Raw genomic sequence first — 19,819 nt, forward strand, 5'->3', positions numbered from 1 at the left:
CGTGCCTTTGCGAATACGCTTTACAATAAAGTTTTGAAATGACGCAAACGTAAGGACAAGTGCGGATGGTAAAACGGCAAATTTATTGAAAACTACAAGGTACATATTGTTACGAAATTCGAGAGTATTCCAGTTTCGATAAGAAAAAAGATCTAAGCATATGCAACAGAAGATGAAGTGGAATCCCGCCCCGAACGCATTGATTGTCTGCTGTGCTCCGCGCGCTTGGCAAACACCAAGACGCTAGGCCCGGTTAGAAACGGTGGCGTTAAAAACCACGTGAGAGAGCTCGGGAACAAAACAGAAGGAACGAGAAAGATCTGCGGGTGCTTTATAAAAAGGGCCGCCGGCAGTATTGGACAAATTCAAGGACCTATCACGTTTTTCAAGCACTTTCAAGGACCTAAATTTAGCAAAAAAAAATTCAAGGACTTTCAAGGACCGTGGGAACCCTGAAAATAGACAGAATTTTAACTAACGATAAATTCCGTATGATGAGAAATCCTGTTTATAGCAGTTAAAAAACGGTTAAAACTTGTATTGTCTTTAAACACACTAAGCACAGAGCTCCAGATGAGATTTAAGCTCTCTAGTTAATAAGATATGTTTTGTAATTTTTATTTATGAAAATTCTATTTGGCAATAAAAATGACTATAAATTCAGCTTTTAGCAGTCATAAAATGGTTGAAATTCGTATTTCCATCAGACACGAAACTGTAGTTGAGATTCGAGTGCTTTTGCTTCGGGAATGGGTCGGAATTTCAATTCAATAAAAAATGTAGTAAAATAGGATTAGAGGATGGATTAACCAACCAGATCTCCAGACCTGAACCCGAATGTTTAATACTACCTTAGAGGAGAATTTACTGTTTTGAAATGTTCCTAAGGTGACTCTGTGCCTGGTCTTCTCTCCTTATTTCTGTGACTGAAAACTTAATTGCCAGTGTGGAAAGTCTATGACTCCAATGTTTAGCAGCAGAACTAATTTTTTTAATGGTACCACGCCAATTTTTCATGTAAAATTGGTAATGTATTGATTTCTCAAAGAAGAGACTTTTTCTTTTTTTGTATACCACGTTTATGCTTAAATTTATATACTACTTTTAAAAAATTGCTGTGCGTTATTTGCATATATGGCAACGTTACTTTTAAAAAGTAACGAGTAAAAGTACAAGTATTTTTAAAAAAGTAACGAGTAAAAAGTAAAAAGTTCTTAGTTTAAAAAGTAACGAGTAAAAAGTACAAGTAAAAGTACAAGTACTAAACAAAAAAAGTAACGATTTAAAAGTACATTTTTAGGAAATCGAAAATTCAAAGTAACTTAAAATTTTATTGAATAATATTCTTATGTTCTTTAAAGTTTTCGCAAAATTGTTGTTATTTATTTAATTATTTTTAATTTTGAAAGTTATGGATATTAATTTATTTTTAAATTCGGAGGATAATATAGTTCTATAATATTATCGTATAATATAATTTTAAAATCAAATATAATTTTAATATCAAACTTTTTATGGATTTGCACGAAAAAGAAACTTTATCTATTGACTTTAATTTTTAGTTTATTATTTTTGTTTAATTAAATTACCAGTGATTTAAAATTGTTTTACTCTTTAGAAACGCGTTTTAAAAACACAAACATAAACAAAGCAAACACGGGGTTTCAGATAGCTTTGTGATCTTTGAGCTAGTAAAAAATAATTGAATGTGTGTATAAGTTGAAACAGAAGGTATTTAAAAACGAAGTTAGCTGTGAATGCATATATATTGCATTCACAGCTTTTTTTATTTATTTATTTATTTATTTTTTTCTTTTTTAAGAAAACTTACCGAGTTTTAGAAAAAAGTAACGATTTCATTCGATATTTCCGTTACAAATACTTTTACTTTTTCCCTAAAAAAGTAACGAAAGTACAAGTAAAAGTACTAAATTTAAAAAGTAACGAAGTACAAGTAAAAGTACGTACTTTTTACTTGTACCGGCGGTACAAGTAACGAAAGTAAAAGTACTGCCATGTATGGTTATTTGTTGCATTGCTTTGTTTAAAATCCTCCAAATCTGTTTCTAAGGTCAAATTAGGCGTAAAAAATAGGTTGTAACTTACCTAATAGAGACCAGTGCTAGTTATTTTACTGTATAAAGGTTTAACATGGTGCAATATGAAAAATGCCCTTTAGTGAAAAAAATATATGTTTGTTTCCTTAGCTGAAAATCTGTAATTTTTAATGTTAAAGTTATGTAAACAAATGTTCTTTTTTTTTTACCTTGAGCCATTTTTACAAAAATCCACAAAGCAGCTTTTTCACGTTTTTCAACTGCAATCAATATCCACTTACATGCAAAGAAATGTTGCTCTCATTGGCAGTGAGACAGTTGTCAACTTGATAGATCAGGTGTTTCCAACTTACATGAGGCCAGGGGCCGCAATTAAAAACACCAGTCAAATGGCGGGCCGCAACTTTATCAAAATTTTAGATAGGACTCTTTAATGTTTGAAGCAACATTAAATATGACTATCAGACTTTTATCAAGTTGTACAAAACAAAAGTATTGATTTAAAAATTAAAATAAGAAGTTGATTTTTACCTGAGAAATAAATTTTTTGCACTGTTGGTATGTTAAATTTCACAGAAACAAAGAAATTTTTTTTTTTTTTTTTTTTTAACGAAAGAAAAGTATTTTAAGCCCATACAGATTTTGTACGAAAATTGTCCACAAAAAGTGACAACTAATATATTTGAGTTCTAAATGCTTCTCGGGTACTGGTGCCGCCAGTTGGTAACCACTGTTCTAAATGCATAAGGGAAGGATATCTGAAAATTCACTAGAAGCTTAACCTTTCACAAAAAAAAAAAAAAAACTGATACGTTATATACATTACCGACCATTTAGATTTTTGATATGTGAATTAAGCACCTTCTGTTAACATAGAATCCCAATTTTATTTAAACAGCAGAAAAATGCTCAAATTTGAAGTACAGTGTAATTATTTCTTAATATTGTATAATTTTTTTACTATGATCATGTAATTTATATTTTCGGTATAGAAATTTACAAATCCACAGCATTAATTTTAATATTATTTTTACTATTTATTACAAACATTCATTTAAATTTATTCTATCTTAAAAAATTATTGCTTAATAAGTTGGAAGTGGAAAATTTATTTAATAAATGTTATTTTCGAACCGTCGTTTGAACAGCCGACCCAATTTTGTGTTTGCGGCTACCCATGTTCAACTCCATAACCTTGTAGTCTTGAACCCAATCCAGAAGACAAGGGAATTCCTGGATCAAGTATTGGGAGAAATTTTGAATTTGTGGATGACTTTTTGATGGAACTAATCTGCATTTGTGTTACATGGAGAGGAAAAACGCAAAAACCTTCTAAGGTTAGCCTTACGGCAAGGGGACTCTAACGCATGATCCGTCTACCAAATTAAAAATAAAAATAAAAATTAAAAATAAAGAGTGAGATTATTTTTGAATCAAAGAAAATATATAGTAAAAAGAATAGAAAATGAAAATTTTAAAATCAATATTTTATCTATGTTCTACAACTAATACAATTTAGTAAACGGTAAAGGTTTAGCAAGTTTGTTATATTTTGGCAAATAGATCCTATGCCATGTTGGTACTTCATGTTTATGAGCATTAGGATGTGGACGATGGCTGTACATGTTTCTATAGATATATCTCATGTTATCAATCTCCTCCTCCGTTCGATTGTCCTCTCCTAAGTAAGGTTTCAGTTTAATATTTTCATCACTTACAGGAGCATTCATAAGAAACTTCAACAAAATCTTGAAGACTTCATCATTTAGTCCTTTAATCTCACCATTTTCAATAGTGTCAAAAAGTCTAATGGTTCCGGATGACCAACAAATATTTCTTCGATCTTTCTTGTCAACGTCGATGTGAAATGCGATGGTGTTCAATTGATAGACAAAAAAGTTCCAATCTTGGCCATTGGTAATGATGGTGTGACATACGAAGGGATAAGTAAGATCGTGATATGGAGTGAAACCTAAATGAAAAGGAAAGAAAAATCAACATTAAAATATGGAGCGGAGCCAAATTATTCAACAAAAAATAATCATCTTTTAAGCACTAAAAATTTTTTCTAAGCACTTTAAAAAAATATCATAATTAGGCAGGGTTGGAAAGATTTTGACAATCGACGGTTTTATCTTGTTCTAACCGTCATGTCAAAAAAAAAAAACTATTGGTATTGTTTTTGACAATTCTCAAAAATCATGAAATTTTGAATAATGTGAAACAAATGGCGTTTTCATACGCTACGAACTGACAATACGCCGAAATAGATTAGGGTCGAATTAATTCTGAGAACGTTGAACAGAACAATGTGAACCGTGTCTTTTTGCATAATTCGAAACAAAAATCAACATAGTAAAGGAAAACTCTCATTTTGAAAAAGGGAAAATTAAGCACTTTTTTTAAACACCCAATGGCATACCTGCCAACTTTCACTCTTTCCGAGAATGGATTTTCAGAGTGGTTGTAAAACAATAAACGAAAAACAATCTGACTCAAAAATATATTTATATTTTGATCCCGTTGAAATTCGCTTGTGCAGGGATTATTATGCTTTTATATATTTATTGTAATTATTTATATGTAGTGGCGGTCAAACTCATTTATAATTATCATTATAATTCAAAAAGTTAATTGGAATAACCTGAGTATTGCTACCACTTTAAATATGAAAATAAAATCCTCCGGAAAATCCGGAAGAGTTGGCAGGTATGCAATAGAAAAAAGCACCTTTAAGGGCTTTTAAAAAACGAAAATAAACACCTTTAAGCACTTTTTAAAAATGCTACGCACCCTGTAAAATACCCCAGTAAAAACTGTATCATCTGAAAAGCTTGTAAAACCTTAAGTAATAACTAACTATGCAGTGGCAAAAGCAGAAAATCCTTTAGGGTGAGGCTTTGAAATTGATAGTTTGAATTATCATACATTTTCAAAATTAGGAGAATTTAAATAAAAAAAATTTAAATAATAAACTATTTTTTAATTATTGAACATTTATAAATTAATAAATAAAGATGAGAGGGTAAGTGAGCATAATATTTACAAATTTGCTAAGCATCATTTCGAACAAAGCTAGTATTTTTTCAATAAAATTTGAACTTTTAGCTTTATTTTAAAATATGCATAACTGATTCAATTGTTTCAATTTTTATCAGCCTCAATTTTTTTTATTTTTATCACTAAAGCTATTAAGATAATCGGAGAATCATGGCCATGCAGTTTCTAATTGATGAAATATGCAACAACTTGATACGTCAAGATTGAAAAAATAAGCACTGTATGATAGCTGAGAAATTTTTTTAGAATACTAGTATTTTGTTTACTTTTGCATAGTTTTTAATTCATTTTGTTTTTTTATTATATATAATAACTCATAATAAATAAAATCTCTTTTTTGATTGATTAGCAGCTGGTTTTGAATGTTGAAACCTCTTCTTCGCTGAGCCACTACACCATACATCTCCAAAATATCTGTTGATTTGAAAACTTAAATAAAGAAATAACTGGTTAGCTGCAAATCAGAAATTTTACTCTCATAAAGTTTTAAAATTGTCAAGAGATGGCATTAAACACTAAAATATTGTTTTAAGAATATGGCATAGACAGAAGAAAATATTAAGAGATGCCATTACAAATATTTTACTAAAAATGGTCTGACATGCAGCAAAAATTTTTTTTCCACAGTTTTTCCAGTTAGCAGAGTTGAGAGTAAATGTAACTAATTATATAACATTGTGAGAATAAAATATCAAGTAGAACACACCAAACCAAACATATCAAACTTTTCTATTTTTCTTAAATTATCACACATAATAGATTTGAATATTTTTAAATATCAGCAAGCTGAAATTCTGTAATTATTAAATAAGTTTAACACTTTAAAATTCTATAAATTAATTCCCTCCAAAATAATTCTTTTCAATCACAATTTCTATAAATTTTCGAACTAAAGTAGTCACATCTTTGAGCCCCATAGCTTCTACAATTCAAGTAAAACTGAAAAAATTCTAATTTTCTGGGTAAAAACTAAAAAAATTCACTAGTCTGTATCCATTTTCCTCCTTCCTACTGCTTATGTGTTAATTTTAAAAAATACTTTATATTGCCATAAAAATAATGTTTTATTTTTATTTTTTTCATTTTCTAAAAGAATGATGCTTTCTTTTTTATTAGTGGTTAACCACTGATGCCACACTGTTACATTTTAACTTGAGATAACTTAAAAAAAACTTTTATAAGTTCACAAAGGTTTCCACAGCAAAGCTTGAAATCAAATCAAGATTGTGCAAAAGAACTTTTACAACAAAGTTTAAAGCTAATTTTCCCAAATAAGCAAAACAATAATCAAAAAGTATATTTAATTGGTTCAACAAAATTGAGTAAATGTCAAGGAAATAATATTCACAAGAATTTAAAATTTTTACATTAATTAAGCTACTAAAAGCAAATTGATACAGGTTGTAAAACTATTATTGTTAAATTTATATTTTACATTAAAATATTCCAAAACATTTTCTAATTTACAACACTGCAATAATACCATAGAAAATTAAAATACCATGATAGGTTGCAGCGGCATTAAGCCACCCAAAAGAGCTTGTTATGGCAGTACTTTCTTTAATCTTTTCAAGATCATGAAACTGCAATTTGCTAAGCAATTTATGAAAATCATCAGTTGTTTTAACAAGAAGAAATGGGCTATCACAAGGATCATCAAACCAATGACCTGTAAAAGCAAGAGAAGAGTTTTGAAAAATTGTTGACTCCTACAGAACACATTATAGAATAATAATTTTATAAACTTAAGAACTTTGTAATGGAGAAAAAAAAAAAAAAAAAAAAAAAAAAAAAAAAAAAAAAAAAAAAAAAAAAACAGAATTAAAATAAAAAATCATAAAATAGCATATAAGATTTTGTGCTACACTTGGAGCATCATCTTTTGCACTAAATAGAAGTTTGCTCACTGCATTGAAGATGATGCCGTCCTTTCTTCACTCAACTTTTTTCCCGGTGGGTGATTGGCATGAGGATTTTTGAAGTAAGTCACAGCCGGTCTTCGCTAAGCTTAGTTTCTGAGATAGAAATGTGTAAGTTTCCACCGCTAAGGAATTATCCTGTCCACTTATAATAACAGGGCTACATCCCTGTTATCATTGGTGTATTCATCTTAAGAAATGCAGTCAATAGCCTTAATAAGTTATCAAAGGCTTATTAAAAGTTATGCTGGTGGTTATAACAGTTCACATCTCCACTCCACAAGGGAGGGGATGTGGGCAAGACTCCGGATGGTTCCGGTAGATGTTTATTGGAACACGTTATTCAGCAAGAGACATGCGAAAACCTTCGGTCCCACATTAAATACTACAGAGATTGGTGTAATTAGGTTCCAGTCGTACATACCTTTGTAACTCTACGCATTATGGAAAATCATTTAATGCTTCCTAATATGGAAGTGAAAGAGGAACAAGATTCTAAAAATAACTCCTCCTTTGAAATATAAATCTAATTATTATTCAATGGTATGTTTTTAGCCTTGAATTCCCAAAATAGAATATCTCTACGCTTACTCTTTAACAAAGACATTTCATGAAACCGAAAGAGTTTTAATTCTTTTATTAATACAAAAGTATTTATTATTTTTGTATTACACACAGATATATATATATATATATAGTATACAAGCAACGATTTCTTCATTCTAATGCATCTTAAAATATATACATACATACTTAAATATTGAGTCACATTGTGGATCCCCTAATTTGTCTATAATAAATCCCTTTTGTATGGTAGTATAGTATATTATAATATAATACCTGATCGAGTTTTAAAGGTTTGTTTAACACCTTCAGTGGTGATAGTTGTATAGATGTCTATTGACACGCATTTTGTATATCGGATGAGCTTGGTAGACAATTCCATGTTTGTCATTTTTTCAGCACCCAGTAAAAACAAATGAACTATTATTATTTTTTTGGTAAATATCCGATGCTAAAATTTATTTTACACATTTAATTCCATAATATTACACTAATAAGAAGAAGAAAAAATTATATAGTGGAGCTATATAGTGGGATAGCATATATTTATGACATCCCACTTTACAAATATAAACTCCAACCAAATTATACAAAATTTTAATCCAATTAAATTGCAACACTCGTTACCGAATAACTAAATTAAGAAAATAGTTTCAATTAAAAAAAAGTAATTAGCACATATATTTCATGAAAACTCACATATATTGCATGTAGGCTACTTACTGCTCATTATCGTTTCAAACGGTCATATTTCAAAAATTTATTACTTGACCACAGGAAGCTATGAAGAACTCTTAGGTGTTTACGCAGTTAGTGTATGAATTTCTTTTTCATGGAATTATAATATTTTTAACATGGTGAAACAAACTACAAACAATTAAAAATATAATAAATAAATAAAATAACTTTACTACCATTGGAACAATACTATTAAAATTAATATCGATGTCTTACAAACAGCAGACAAATAGTTGATTTTAAAACAGATTTCTAATGAATAACAATATAATTTTAATTGCTGTACATTCATGCTGCAGTGGAGGTGTGGTGTTAGTCAGAGTTCTCCCTAGGAATAAAAAAGGCACAGTGCTTTCTCACAGAAAAGGGCACTTAACGTAAAAATGTATCAAAATGTGTAATATCATGTAATAACTGAATATGATCCTCAACAATTTTTAAGTAACCATCTTATACTATTTTATGTGTATATTTCCAAAAGATGATTTTAAAGCAAAAATAATTGTTCTGGAAGATATGAATTTGATTTCCACAGTTCTGGATAGTGTCTACTCAAATGCATTACAAACAGGTTTAATAAAGCTTAGCGGTATCCAACAAGGACAATGTCCCTTTGGAATAAAATTGCAAGTCTGAAGATCTTTTGAAGATCAACTGCAACACAACTCCCATTACTTTTTTAATTAATGCAATATCTGATTCAATGCCTGCTCTTGATGATAATAATGAAACTGATTAAGATGAGATAAAATATTGGAAGATAAATAAACAATTGATCTAGAGTTTGAAAGCATGAAAACTCTCAAACGTTTTTGAGTGCAAACCATGAAGAAAATAATAAGTATTGAGTGGGATAGTGCTGAAATTGTATCTAAAAACAAGAAAACATGTAAAGATTAAAAAAATTTTTCTTTTCCGAGTAGAGTATCTTGTAAGTGTCAATTTTTGAAAATGTACTAAAACTTTTTTACCCCGATTTTATGTTATACCGCTTCTGGTGTTTTTTAACGCTAGTCTGACGAAAAGGTAAAATTGGGGTTCCATTGTATATATATACATATATATGCCTAAAAATTGAAATTCTGAGTTGAATTTTTAAAATTAAATTAGTAGATAAAATGAGAAATGATTCATTGCAAATATTAATACAAGCCTTTATAGGTAAGGACACATATCACAATTGTAATTATCACAAAATCATTTATAATTAAAAAAAGATGTACCAAAAAAAAATGAAATGCTTCTGATATGAGAAATGACCTACAACCAATAAATATTTGCCATTACTTTTTAGCTCCGCTTTTTCTTTTTGCAACTTCTCATTGTTTTTCAATAAACTTTTTAATCAGATATCTCCACTGCCTTTTTCAAATTACCCAGGAAGTGTATGACTTCTACAGCTAAATTTACTTATAAAGCTCTATATTGCATAATTTTTGTGCAATTTTTTTTTTTTTTTTTACATAAAGCAAACGTTTTAAATATTAAAAGTAAAAGAACTTAAATTTTTTCTCACCAATTAAAATGACACATTAAAATCAAAAATATAGTATTATACTAACCAGGAACAGAAGTTATCCATTTTCTATCAGCAGCAAATCCCAATGCCTTAGGATGAAAATTATAATCTGGTACTTCAGCAGTGGCACACAGAGGGTCTTCCAGTTTCAAAATCTTAAATAAATAAATAAATAACATAAAAATTCTTGTTCGTATACTGTATAACTGCATGCATCAGTTGCCTCTTGAAACTTAAATTTTTTTTAGAAAATTAGGGGGTCTAATAATACACTGGTAAGATAGTTGACTTTTGTTGGTCGTGAAATATTAATGCATTATAAACAATGAAACAAACATGAAAAACTCAATATCAATTTACCCTTTCCAAAAACTTTTTTAATATGTTATATATAATTAAATTTGCATTTTCTCTCATCATATTTTGTTTAACATCTTTAGATCTTTTTTTTCTTCTTCTTTTCGAAAAAATTTTTTAAATTGTTTTCAGGAAAAAAATAAAAATAAGAAAAACTAAATTCAAGAGTATTTCAAAAAATATAACACAACGGAAACTTGTAAAACATATCATAAAGATACAAATTTAAAGATTATAGAACATCATCAGGGGTCTGTCCAGGCCGAATTTACTACCGTTTAGCGGTACCTTCACAAATTCAATTTTATGTAAAACGGTAGTTTCAAAAATTCAACTTTAGGAAAAACGGTAGTTTCACAAAATACTTTTTCTTAAAATTTAATTTTTGTATCCCTTAAGAAATGATAAATCCATATTTTTGTGTTGATTTTAAAATATAATTTTTCACAAATTATGTCTAAATTTTTACAAAATAGGTACCTAGACAGACCCCTGATCATCCATCTAGGATTCTAAAAAATGAGCAGTATCGTCAAACAGATCCCATTCAACAACAGATTCAACTTTATTCCCATTTGCTGAGTACTAGAAAGATTTGTTTTCATCACCATTCAAAGACTTCAAAATTTCACACTTTTAAAAATTTCTACAATAAAATAGAAATTCTCATAATTAATTTTGTTCAGTGGTCGACTCATACACCCAACATACCAGAAATTTGCCACCTCATAATCAAAAAAAGGATGTCGACTTATACAACAAGTTGACTCATACACTGAAATATACAGTATATATTTGAATAATTTCAATCTGGAATTTCAGCTGCTAATGAAAAAGGAGATATCTTAGCATTGGTACTTGTTCGTGTCTACTACGATCGCTAAAGTACAAAAGAGTTCTAATACTCGCAAATTTAAAAAAAATAAATAAAATATATATACATATATATATTTTAATTTTATAACAGTTGTTGAACAACCGACCCAATTTTTCAGTTTATGACTACTAATGTTCAACTCAGTAGTCCTGCAATTTTGAATTCTTGTCAACTACCATTGTCAAAGTACAAAAGAATTCTAATACTCACAAAATTTTTTTCGAAAAAAAAAGAAATATATATTTAAATTTTATAGTCGTTATTGAACAACGGACCCAATTTTTCAGTTCACGACTGCTAATGTTCAACTCAGTAGTCTTGTAATTTTGAATTCCTGTCTACTACCATTGTCAAAGTACAAAAGAGTTCTAATACTCGCAAAATTTTAAAAAAATAATAATTGTTTTTAATTTTATAACCATTGTTGAACAACCGACCCAATTTTTCGGTTTACGACTACTAATATTCGACTCAGTAGTCCTATAATTTTGAATTCAATCTAGAAGATAAGGGAACTCCTGGATCAATATTGGAAGAAATTTGCCTTTGTGAAGGACTTTTAGGTGGAAATAACCTGTATTTGTACATATAGAGGAAAAACATGAAAACCACTCACGGTTAGCTTTACGGCAACACGGCTCCGACTCCATGATCCATCTAGTACTGAGGATATTTCATGTCAGCACTGTGGGTGCCCCGTGGCAGAATCGCAGTGACACGGCTACATTGTCGCAGAACGTTACAGAGTTCTTGCAGAAAGATTTTTCTTTTGAAAATTAAAAAGTTTTTGTTTTCCTTTATACAGAAATTTACATGCAATATTTGAATCATACATAATCACGCATTTGACTCACTCATTTTACGCCGATAGTATCGTAAATCGAAGTAATGTTTCCATTGAATTTTCGGCAGTTATTGATATTAATTTTTACATGTTTTTAAAATATCCCGATATATTTCAAACTATATGGAAAATTCGAATCGTGCATTTGAGTATTTACTTTTTAAGGCAATGATTCTATCCAATTTTTAGCAGTTATTGCTATTAATTTCTCCATAGATTTTAAATCCGATATTCTTTATAGAGTCCAATTCGAGTGATTTCGCTGCCGATCTTTTCTCTGGCAACACATTGCAAGATTTTTAATTATTTTTTCATTGTGATGATTAATTTCAAAATGCGAAGAGGGAAATAAATAGTGTGTTCCTCCCCTCCAAAAAAAATGCGAGGATATCGCCCATAATATTAGAATAAAAATTATTACGAGTTCAATTTAAAAAAAATTATAATAGTTTTTGTTATTTTAAATTAGTAACATATATGTTTGTTATGATTAAAAGTAGCTTGCAGAAAGATATTAGTGCTAGAGAGTTTTGTCGCAGATAGCTTGAAAAAATTCTGCCATAGGGTGCGGGTGTTGCAAGTGGGATGCAAAATTCATATCGATCAGCCACCGCAGGGATTCAAACCCAATTAACCTCATTGAAAGGCGAATGCTCCATCACGGTTCTCAAAAAATTTTTATAAATTTTAAAAATCCTTATAGACCATTGCCTATTGTCACTAAAACCTTTTTTAGTGTAGTAATATGGGAATCCTTTTAAAATTTAGAAGCTAACACTGAGACAAAAAAATTAATTAATCATAATTAATGAAAAATACATACTGCATTTAAAGGTTTCTTTATTCGTATAGTAAACGCTGGAGTATCTCTGAACTGAAATGTAAGATTTTCTTGATAAATCTTATTTTTTTCTGAGTGAAAACCATTGTGAAACCAGTAAGAATTTATTCTTGGATTTTGTTGAATCTATAAGAAAAAAGGACCATATTAATAGAGAATGTTCAAATAACATTAATTTTTAAATACGCTAATAGTAGCAAGAATCAAAAGTTTTGTAGTAAACTAAATTTATAAAGTTTCCATTAGTACGTACCAACCTTGCTATAAATACAAACTGAAAAGATTGGCATTTATGATGTAAAAAAGTAAAATTACGAAAGTTTATGTTAGACTTATTGCATTCAGCTAAATTTTTTGATACACAGATGTAAATCATTAAGTCATGGTGGCTTAGCGGTTAAGGGACTGGTCCAGTATTAGGAAGAATTTAGGTTCAATTCCCATCGGTGGTTCAAAGCCCATCCAGCTTCAGATTAATAGGTACTAGCTTGTTCAGTTTTTTTTTTTTGAGAAAAGTTTTGAGGGACATCCTTGGTGGGATAAAAATAAATAATTCCTGGAGAAGACGATATAATACTGAACTGTATAAAATCTACAGGAGAGCCAGATATTGTGAAATTCATAAAAATAAATTGAATGAATTGGGCAGCTCGCATTTTCAGAAGGAATGATGACTCAAATTTAAAGAAAATCCTATTACATAAACCCCTAACGAACTGGAAAAGAGGTAGATCCAGGATCATCACGACCTACAACGGGGTGTTGTGGGAGATGTTTATCTTATTATACTTATAAATTGAATAGACTGAAGAACTACAAATGAAATAGCAAAAGTCAGAACTTACAGTTGATTCTAAGATGTAGTCATTCTTCAGAGCCAGTTTCTTGAAACACTGCAATATTAGAAGATTAAGGAGTTTTGAACAATCTCGTTTATTACAAAGATAATCTTGATAGTTTAAGTCTGAGCTTTTCCAATCATTCTTATAAAAAGATGAAACAGTCTGTTTGAAAACATCAGATACTTCAGTATATTCTTTATCAACATCCATCAAAGAGAAATTTTCAGGTAAATGATTTATTAAATGAGTGCGAGTAATGTACCTTTGGAAAAATATGCCATTGTATGACTTAGCAAGAGCAGGTATTAAATATCGCAACTGTTTTGGCCTATGAAACTGTGATATCTCGTATAATTTTTGTTCTACGGTAGGTAGAGCTTTAATTGTATCATAATAAAATTGCCTTTGATATTTCTTTTGATCTTCCCTCTCCATAGAAACTATTGGCTGGTATTCTTGAGGATTATGCCTTTCAAGATTTTCAAGACTCATTTGATGCAGGAATCGGCATGAGGAAACAGAAATAGCATGAATAGGCGCAATTTTACGAACAGGTAACTTTGAATACATTTTTCAGATTTATTTTTAATGAGCTTATAAGTTTTTTTTAATCACAAAATCTTATTCAATTCAGAACTGTGTTAAAACTTCATAAATATTGCCAGATTATTTTCAGTTCTATTGTTGAATAGGTTTAGATTCAAATAATGCAAAAGTAGCTAATAAAATTATAAAATCTTGCCTTTTACATTAGGTTAAGTGAATTAGCTTCTAAAATTTTATTTTATGTTTATATTTTGATAATCGGCACCTAGTTTAACGCTTCCTACTGCTTGTCTTTGTGTGCTTAATACCTGCTTACTTGAAAAAAGCGGAATTGTTCACACTGCATAAAAATGTGCGAAATTCTGATTGTCATCCTCAGAAAATGAGAACCTTGTTGTTGTTCATTTACGTCGCACTAGAGCTGCACAATGGGCTATTGGCGACGGTCTGGGAAACATCCCTGAGGATGATCCGAAGACATGCCATCACAATTTTGATCCTCTGCTGTGGGGATGGCACCCCCGCTTTGGTAGCTCGACGACCTGCACGCGAAAAAATGAGAACCTGATTGGCAACAAATATGAAAGTCGTATGTAGTGAGAATAGCTCTTAACTCTGCACGAAAGACATCTGACCACTAAAACCTTGAAACAACTAAATGTATCATTGAATGTTGTTTGGGTTATCTGCTGTATTCTTTTGGAAGAATATTAATTCGTTGCCTTTTTTTTTATTATAACATTATTTTTACCTTTAAAAGTTGTTATTTTGCAGATTAATTAATGCCAGATATGTCAATTTTTGAGGTATTGAATGTATTTTTGTTTTTACATCAGTAATAGAAATTTTATATTGTTTTATTAAGTCCATTGATCACGTATGGAATTATACATTTATCGTAAAAATGTTGTTGTGACTGTATTATTGTGAGTAGATTAAGTATTTACAGTGATTTGTATAAAATAAACTCTTACCCACGAAGCATAATTTATTTATATTTGTGTTAAATTTCGATTACGTGTTAGGTTTGTTTATTTTACCTTCGAAACAGCTGTCTTACATTAGAATATCTATAAGAATAAAAATAAGTTTTAGCAATGCTGACTTAATTTTTATCCAATTTGTATTTTGTGTCTCGAAATCTTTTCGAGCCTAATACGGATGCAAAAAAATTTTATTGTTTGCAATCATATAACGTCTTCAACCATGTTTGTAGCACCTTAAATATTAAAAGCAGCTTAGTTATCCTCTTTTTTTTTCTGTTTTATACTTAAAGAAATGTTAACGTTATTCATTAATTTTATATGGAGTGAATTATTATGCAGTAATTGCATAATTATTCCCCACGTTTATAGAAGTTGTTTTTTGGTCATATGATGAGATTTTTTTGATGTCTAGAATAAAAAAACAGTATATTTTAATCTAAATGATACTATACGCTAAAGAACTTAAACTTTCAAAGCACTGACAATATTAAATCTGAAAAATTTATCGAAAAGTTAAATATCTATCAGCAAGTAAGATTTCCAATTCTTCATACCTCATTATGAGATTATTTAATCATATTTATTAGCTGTATACCAGGAAAGCTTTGTCATATGTGCATCTGATACCCGTAGAAAATTATGGATCAAATTACGGTTAAAAGTACTGGCATCTTGAGTGCAGCATCCTAGGAATAAATTTTTACAATGCTATTTATTTAATTACAGTGATCTTACAGTACAAATTCTTGGTGTCCTGAGTGAGAGGGTTAAGAGGCATTTCAAAAAAGTTTCATAACATCCAATCAAAAAAACTTATAAGATCTGGTTAAGGATCAACTAAAATGGTTTATTTGAAGAAATTTTTTTTATGAGTTCAAGGGAAATCTCTAGGGGCAGCCAATTCATTATGTTGATTCAAACTCATGTCAATAACTCATTATCAGTCATTAAATTTATTTAGTTTTTTGATCACTTTTTCATCGCTTATAAGTATGTGTATTGGGGATCACTCCATTTGACTAATGGATTGTTTTATGTCACCCACTGAAGTGATCTGAAGGCATGGACTATCACAAGAAACCTTATTAGTTGTTTGAGTTTGTTTTTAGCACCAGTGTCTTAATGTATAGTTTCTAGAATTTAATTTAACATAGTAGGAAAATATAGTTCAAATTGTTCAGGATCATAGTCAAAATTTAAGAATTATTTTTAGGATGGAATGTATTTAGTGATAATATCTGGTATTTAAAATTTGGTTATTTTTATGATTAGAGGTAAAGGTTTATTTATGAAGTTTTATGAACATAATAAGTAGTTTTTTAGTTTCACTGTATTATTCTTATAATGCAATGTCAATTAGCAGTCATGAAATTATTGTTTCACTTAAATGTATTCTATTTATTAAAATTGTATTTGTGTAGTATTTTATTTTTTATGTATTTTTTTTCTTTTCTAGGATCCTGGTGCTTTTTTTAGTGATAAAAATAAAAAAGCCGAAAAACGTTTAGAACAAAATCCATATGATGTTGAAGCTTGGAATCTTATTTTGCGGGATGCATCTGTAAGTTTTATGATTTATCTCTATTATTTTTGTTTGATATAGAATTTTTTGTGTTTTTTTTTTTTTTTTAAATATACATGATTTTTTTTATGGAGCAAATAAGTTTTCTTTTAAATTTTTTCTTAGAGATTAATATTGTTTCAAATTTGGAAAAAAAGGAACTGTGATGACTATATAAAAATTGGGTTTTGAGAAAGGTGTTGGAGAATTTCTTAGAAACAGATTAAATTTGAAATCATAATTTAATAATTCATTTCAAGAGATGTAGTTTGAGTATAAAAAAATATTTTTAAAGAAGAAAAATTGCATGCATCAATAAAGAATAAATTTCTGATGTTTTAAGGTTATTTATAATATTTTGAGATAGTTTATTTGTTTACTTTTTAAATTTTTAGAAATAAATGTTATATTTTAGAGTTGAAATCATTTTTTTAAAAATTATTATTTATGCTTCTATTTTTTCAATGCTATTCTTGTTTTTATGTAACAGTATTTTTTTTTCAGATATACTTATTTCCAACTATAAATATTTTTTCCATTTAGATGGAGAATATTTTTTTCTATTGTAAAACAGACTGAGAGAATCTGGTTTAGCATGATTTAAATCTATTTATAATTTACATTGTTTTATCTAAAAAATCACTTATTTATTCAACTGATATATAAATGATATAGCAGTAATTTACTTCAAAATATAGATATGTTGAATAGCAATAATTTATTTCAATTAAATTTATCTTACAAACTTATTTATTAGTGGGTATATTCTTAAGGATGTGACTTGTGAAGTCTGTTTTTATTGATAAGTTTTTATGTCGGGAAATATCAAAAGGAAAATGAATGTAAATTTTTGATGTCAAATTAGATTAACAATAATATTTAAAAAACAAAAAGAAAAAAACTGAATGTGGAGAAAAGTGGCATGAACATTTTTAAAATAGAATTTTCTATTTCCTGTGCATCAAATTATCTGTAATGTCTTAAACTTAATGAAACTGCTTACATTATGTCCATATAGTTTCAAGTTAGCTAAATGCAAGTACTTTTAAAACTTAATAAATATATAGTAATCACTATCATTATTAAGTTTTATAATTTTAACTATAAAAGTGTCATAATTCGGAACATTTTCTGTATCTAAATAATGAACATCTTTATGTAATGCATGTACTGACTGTTCAAAGCTAGATGATTCATTATATAATTTTTTTAGACTGTTTTTGTGATATTTCATTTAAAAAATAAGTTTTCTTCAATCAGCTGTATTAGCTTTTTTAATCATGTGACTGCAAGGCAATGTTTTATGTGAAAACATATGTAGCTCTCATGTTCGTTATGTGTATACTTTTTTTAAGATTTAAATAAACTTAAAACTTATATTTGTAAAGAACATAAAATATATAATTAAAGACACATAATGCAATTTACATCAAATTTTTATAAGCTTTAAAAATGTTTTTAAATGTTAAAGATATTTGTAAGTTCTCTTTTTTTTCTTATATTTGACATGCTGATGTTGCAGCTTCTCCATGGATGCTGGCAATATGACAGTTATAAGAAAAAACAATTTAAAAAGTACAAGAAATGGTTCTTATTATATGTTTCAATTTATTTTATAATAAAATTCTTTATCTTACAGTAAGTTTTTAAAATTATACATGTTTTATTTTAGGACAGGATATTTCCTCTCCTTGCCAGGTCAATAATGGCAAACAAATATTTAAAAGTGTTGCAATAAATATATATCGATTTTTAAGTTTCTACTTTCTTTTATGCATTTAGACATTGTAAAATACTTCATAATGCACCTGCTAACATTTTCATAAAACTGTTAAAGGTTTTTCCTGAGTGCAAACTACTGACAAGTTCGTCTATTATCTTGTTAAATTTCATACCCTGTTTTAGTATGACTTTTTTTTCAATATGACTTTTTTTTAAAATTCATTTACTTACTTATTTATATATTTTTAAATAGCATCAAAAGATAGAGGATGCACGTCCTTATTATGAAAAGCTGGTTGCACAGTTTCCTAGTGCAGGAAGATATTGGAAGCTATACATCGAACACGAGGTTTATAACTTATTATATTCTAATTATTTATTTTGATATTATAAGTCTTTTAGCAATTTGTAAATATTTATTTATTCATTCTCAAATCTCTTAATTATGAGTGATTTTTAAGGTTATATTAATAGTTTATTTAATGTGGTGCTGCCGATTTCTTCCCAAAAGTGTGATGAAAATAAAACTTTTCTTGTGTAGAGGGTTTAGATACAGATGTCTCATTATTTTGAGTCATGTCTCTTTTAATACCTGTGTGACTGTGATGTGTGATTTGTGTGCTAGAATACACTATATTTTCTTTTTACACACATTTTACTTTCAATTATTAGTTAATTTTTAAATTTAAAAAAAATTAAGATTTTTAAAAACCTTTTTTTTTTTTTTTACAAATTGGTGAATATTTAATAACATTTTGAAGTAAAGGTTGACTTTATTAAGATATAATGTAGAATAAGTTAATATTTAACAACAATATTAAAGAAGAAAAAAAATCTTTTTTAAATTTGTTGGTTTCATGACCTTAAGCTGCATAATCGATTCATTTTTTGTTTTGAGTTCCAGAATTTATGCAGATTTTATGCAAAATAAAAGCAGAAATTTAGTGAGGATATATTGTTACATAAATACTAATAAGTAATACTAACTAATAATATAATAGAAAATACTAACTGGCTAATAAGTAGAATGCAGGTCTGCATTACAGTGTCACCTAAAGACAAGTAGGAAATTATTCCTATTTTTAATTTTTGTAATTGTAGATTCTTCATTAGAATTCACTATTTACAATTCATTTAAAGAATAAATGTAGTTTTATGTAAGTGATGTCAATTAGTTGCACTTATCATCATCAGTAAATTTGTTGATGCATTTTTTTATAAATCAATTTTATTTAAAATTATCATCAGGATAGCATTTTTTTTTTATTTTTAAATTTTCTTCAGTTATCTAAGAAATCATAAATAATTTTTTTCAATTGAGTTGTAGATATTTTTTATTTTACACTGTGTGTCTTCTCTTCAATGTAATATTATTATTTTAAGATT

At 28.4% G+C, this 19,819-nt stretch overlaps 2 protein-coding genes across 2 annotated transcripts in view; one reads left to right on the plus strand and one right to left on the minus strand.

The window, feature by feature from the left end:
- Positions 1 to 3,529: 3,529 nt before the first annotated feature.
- On the minus strand, positions 3,530 to 14,584 carry LOC107438964 (mitochondrial ribosomal protein S30). The gene is made up of 5 exons (XM_016051393.4): positions 13,622 to 14,584; positions 12,759 to 12,902; positions 9,901 to 10,012; positions 6,619 to 6,786; positions 3,530 to 4,029 (listed from the first exon to the last, which is right to left on the minus strand). The coding sequence occupies exons 1-5, from the start codon at positions 14,186 to 14,188 to the stop codon at positions 3,563 to 3,565; spliced, it is 1,458 nt and encodes a 485-aa protein (XP_015906879.1). The 5' UTR covers positions 14,189 to 14,584; the 3' UTR covers positions 3,530 to 3,562.
- A 145-nt stretch (positions 14,585 to 14,729) lies between these two features.
- Positions 14,730 to 19,819, plus strand: part of LOC107438966 (cleavage stimulation factor subunit su(f)) — a 68,136-nt gene continuing 63,046 nt past the window's right edge. Inside the window, exons 1-3 of the mRNA XM_016051394.3 lie at positions 14,730 to 14,970; positions 16,607 to 16,711; positions 18,687 to 18,782. Coding sequence (XP_015906880.1) covers positions 14,947 to 14,970; positions 16,607 to 16,711; positions 18,687 to 18,782 — 225 coding nt within the window. The 5' untranslated portion in view covers positions 14,730 to 14,946. The remainder of the gene's footprint in view (positions 14,971 to 16,606; positions 16,712 to 18,686; positions 18,783 to 19,819) is intronic.

The sequence above is a fragment of the Parasteatoda tepidariorum genome, chromosome 6, assembly GCF_043381705.1.
Source record: "Parasteatoda tepidariorum isolate YZ-2023 chromosome 6, CAS_Ptep_4.0, whole genome shotgun sequence".
In the NCBI taxonomy this organism is placed as follows: domain Eukaryota; kingdom Metazoa; phylum Arthropoda; class Arachnida; order Araneae; family Theridiidae; genus Parasteatoda; species Parasteatoda tepidariorum.

Excerpts from the sequence above, each read along its gene's own strand:
- LOC107438964 (XM_016051393.4), bottom strand. The coding sequence starts at position 14,188 with ATGTATTCAAAGTTACCTGTTCGTAAAATTGCGCCTATTCATGCTATT. Across the intron at positions 12,903-13,621 it reads ACTACATCTTAGAATCAACT|ATTCAACAAAATCCAAGAAT; the intron begins GTAAGTTCTGAC and ends TTTTTCTTATAG. Across the intron at positions 4,030-6,618 it reads TGCCGCTGCAACCTATCATG|GTTTCACTCCATATCACGAT; the intron begins GTATTTTAATTT and ends CTTTTCATTTAG.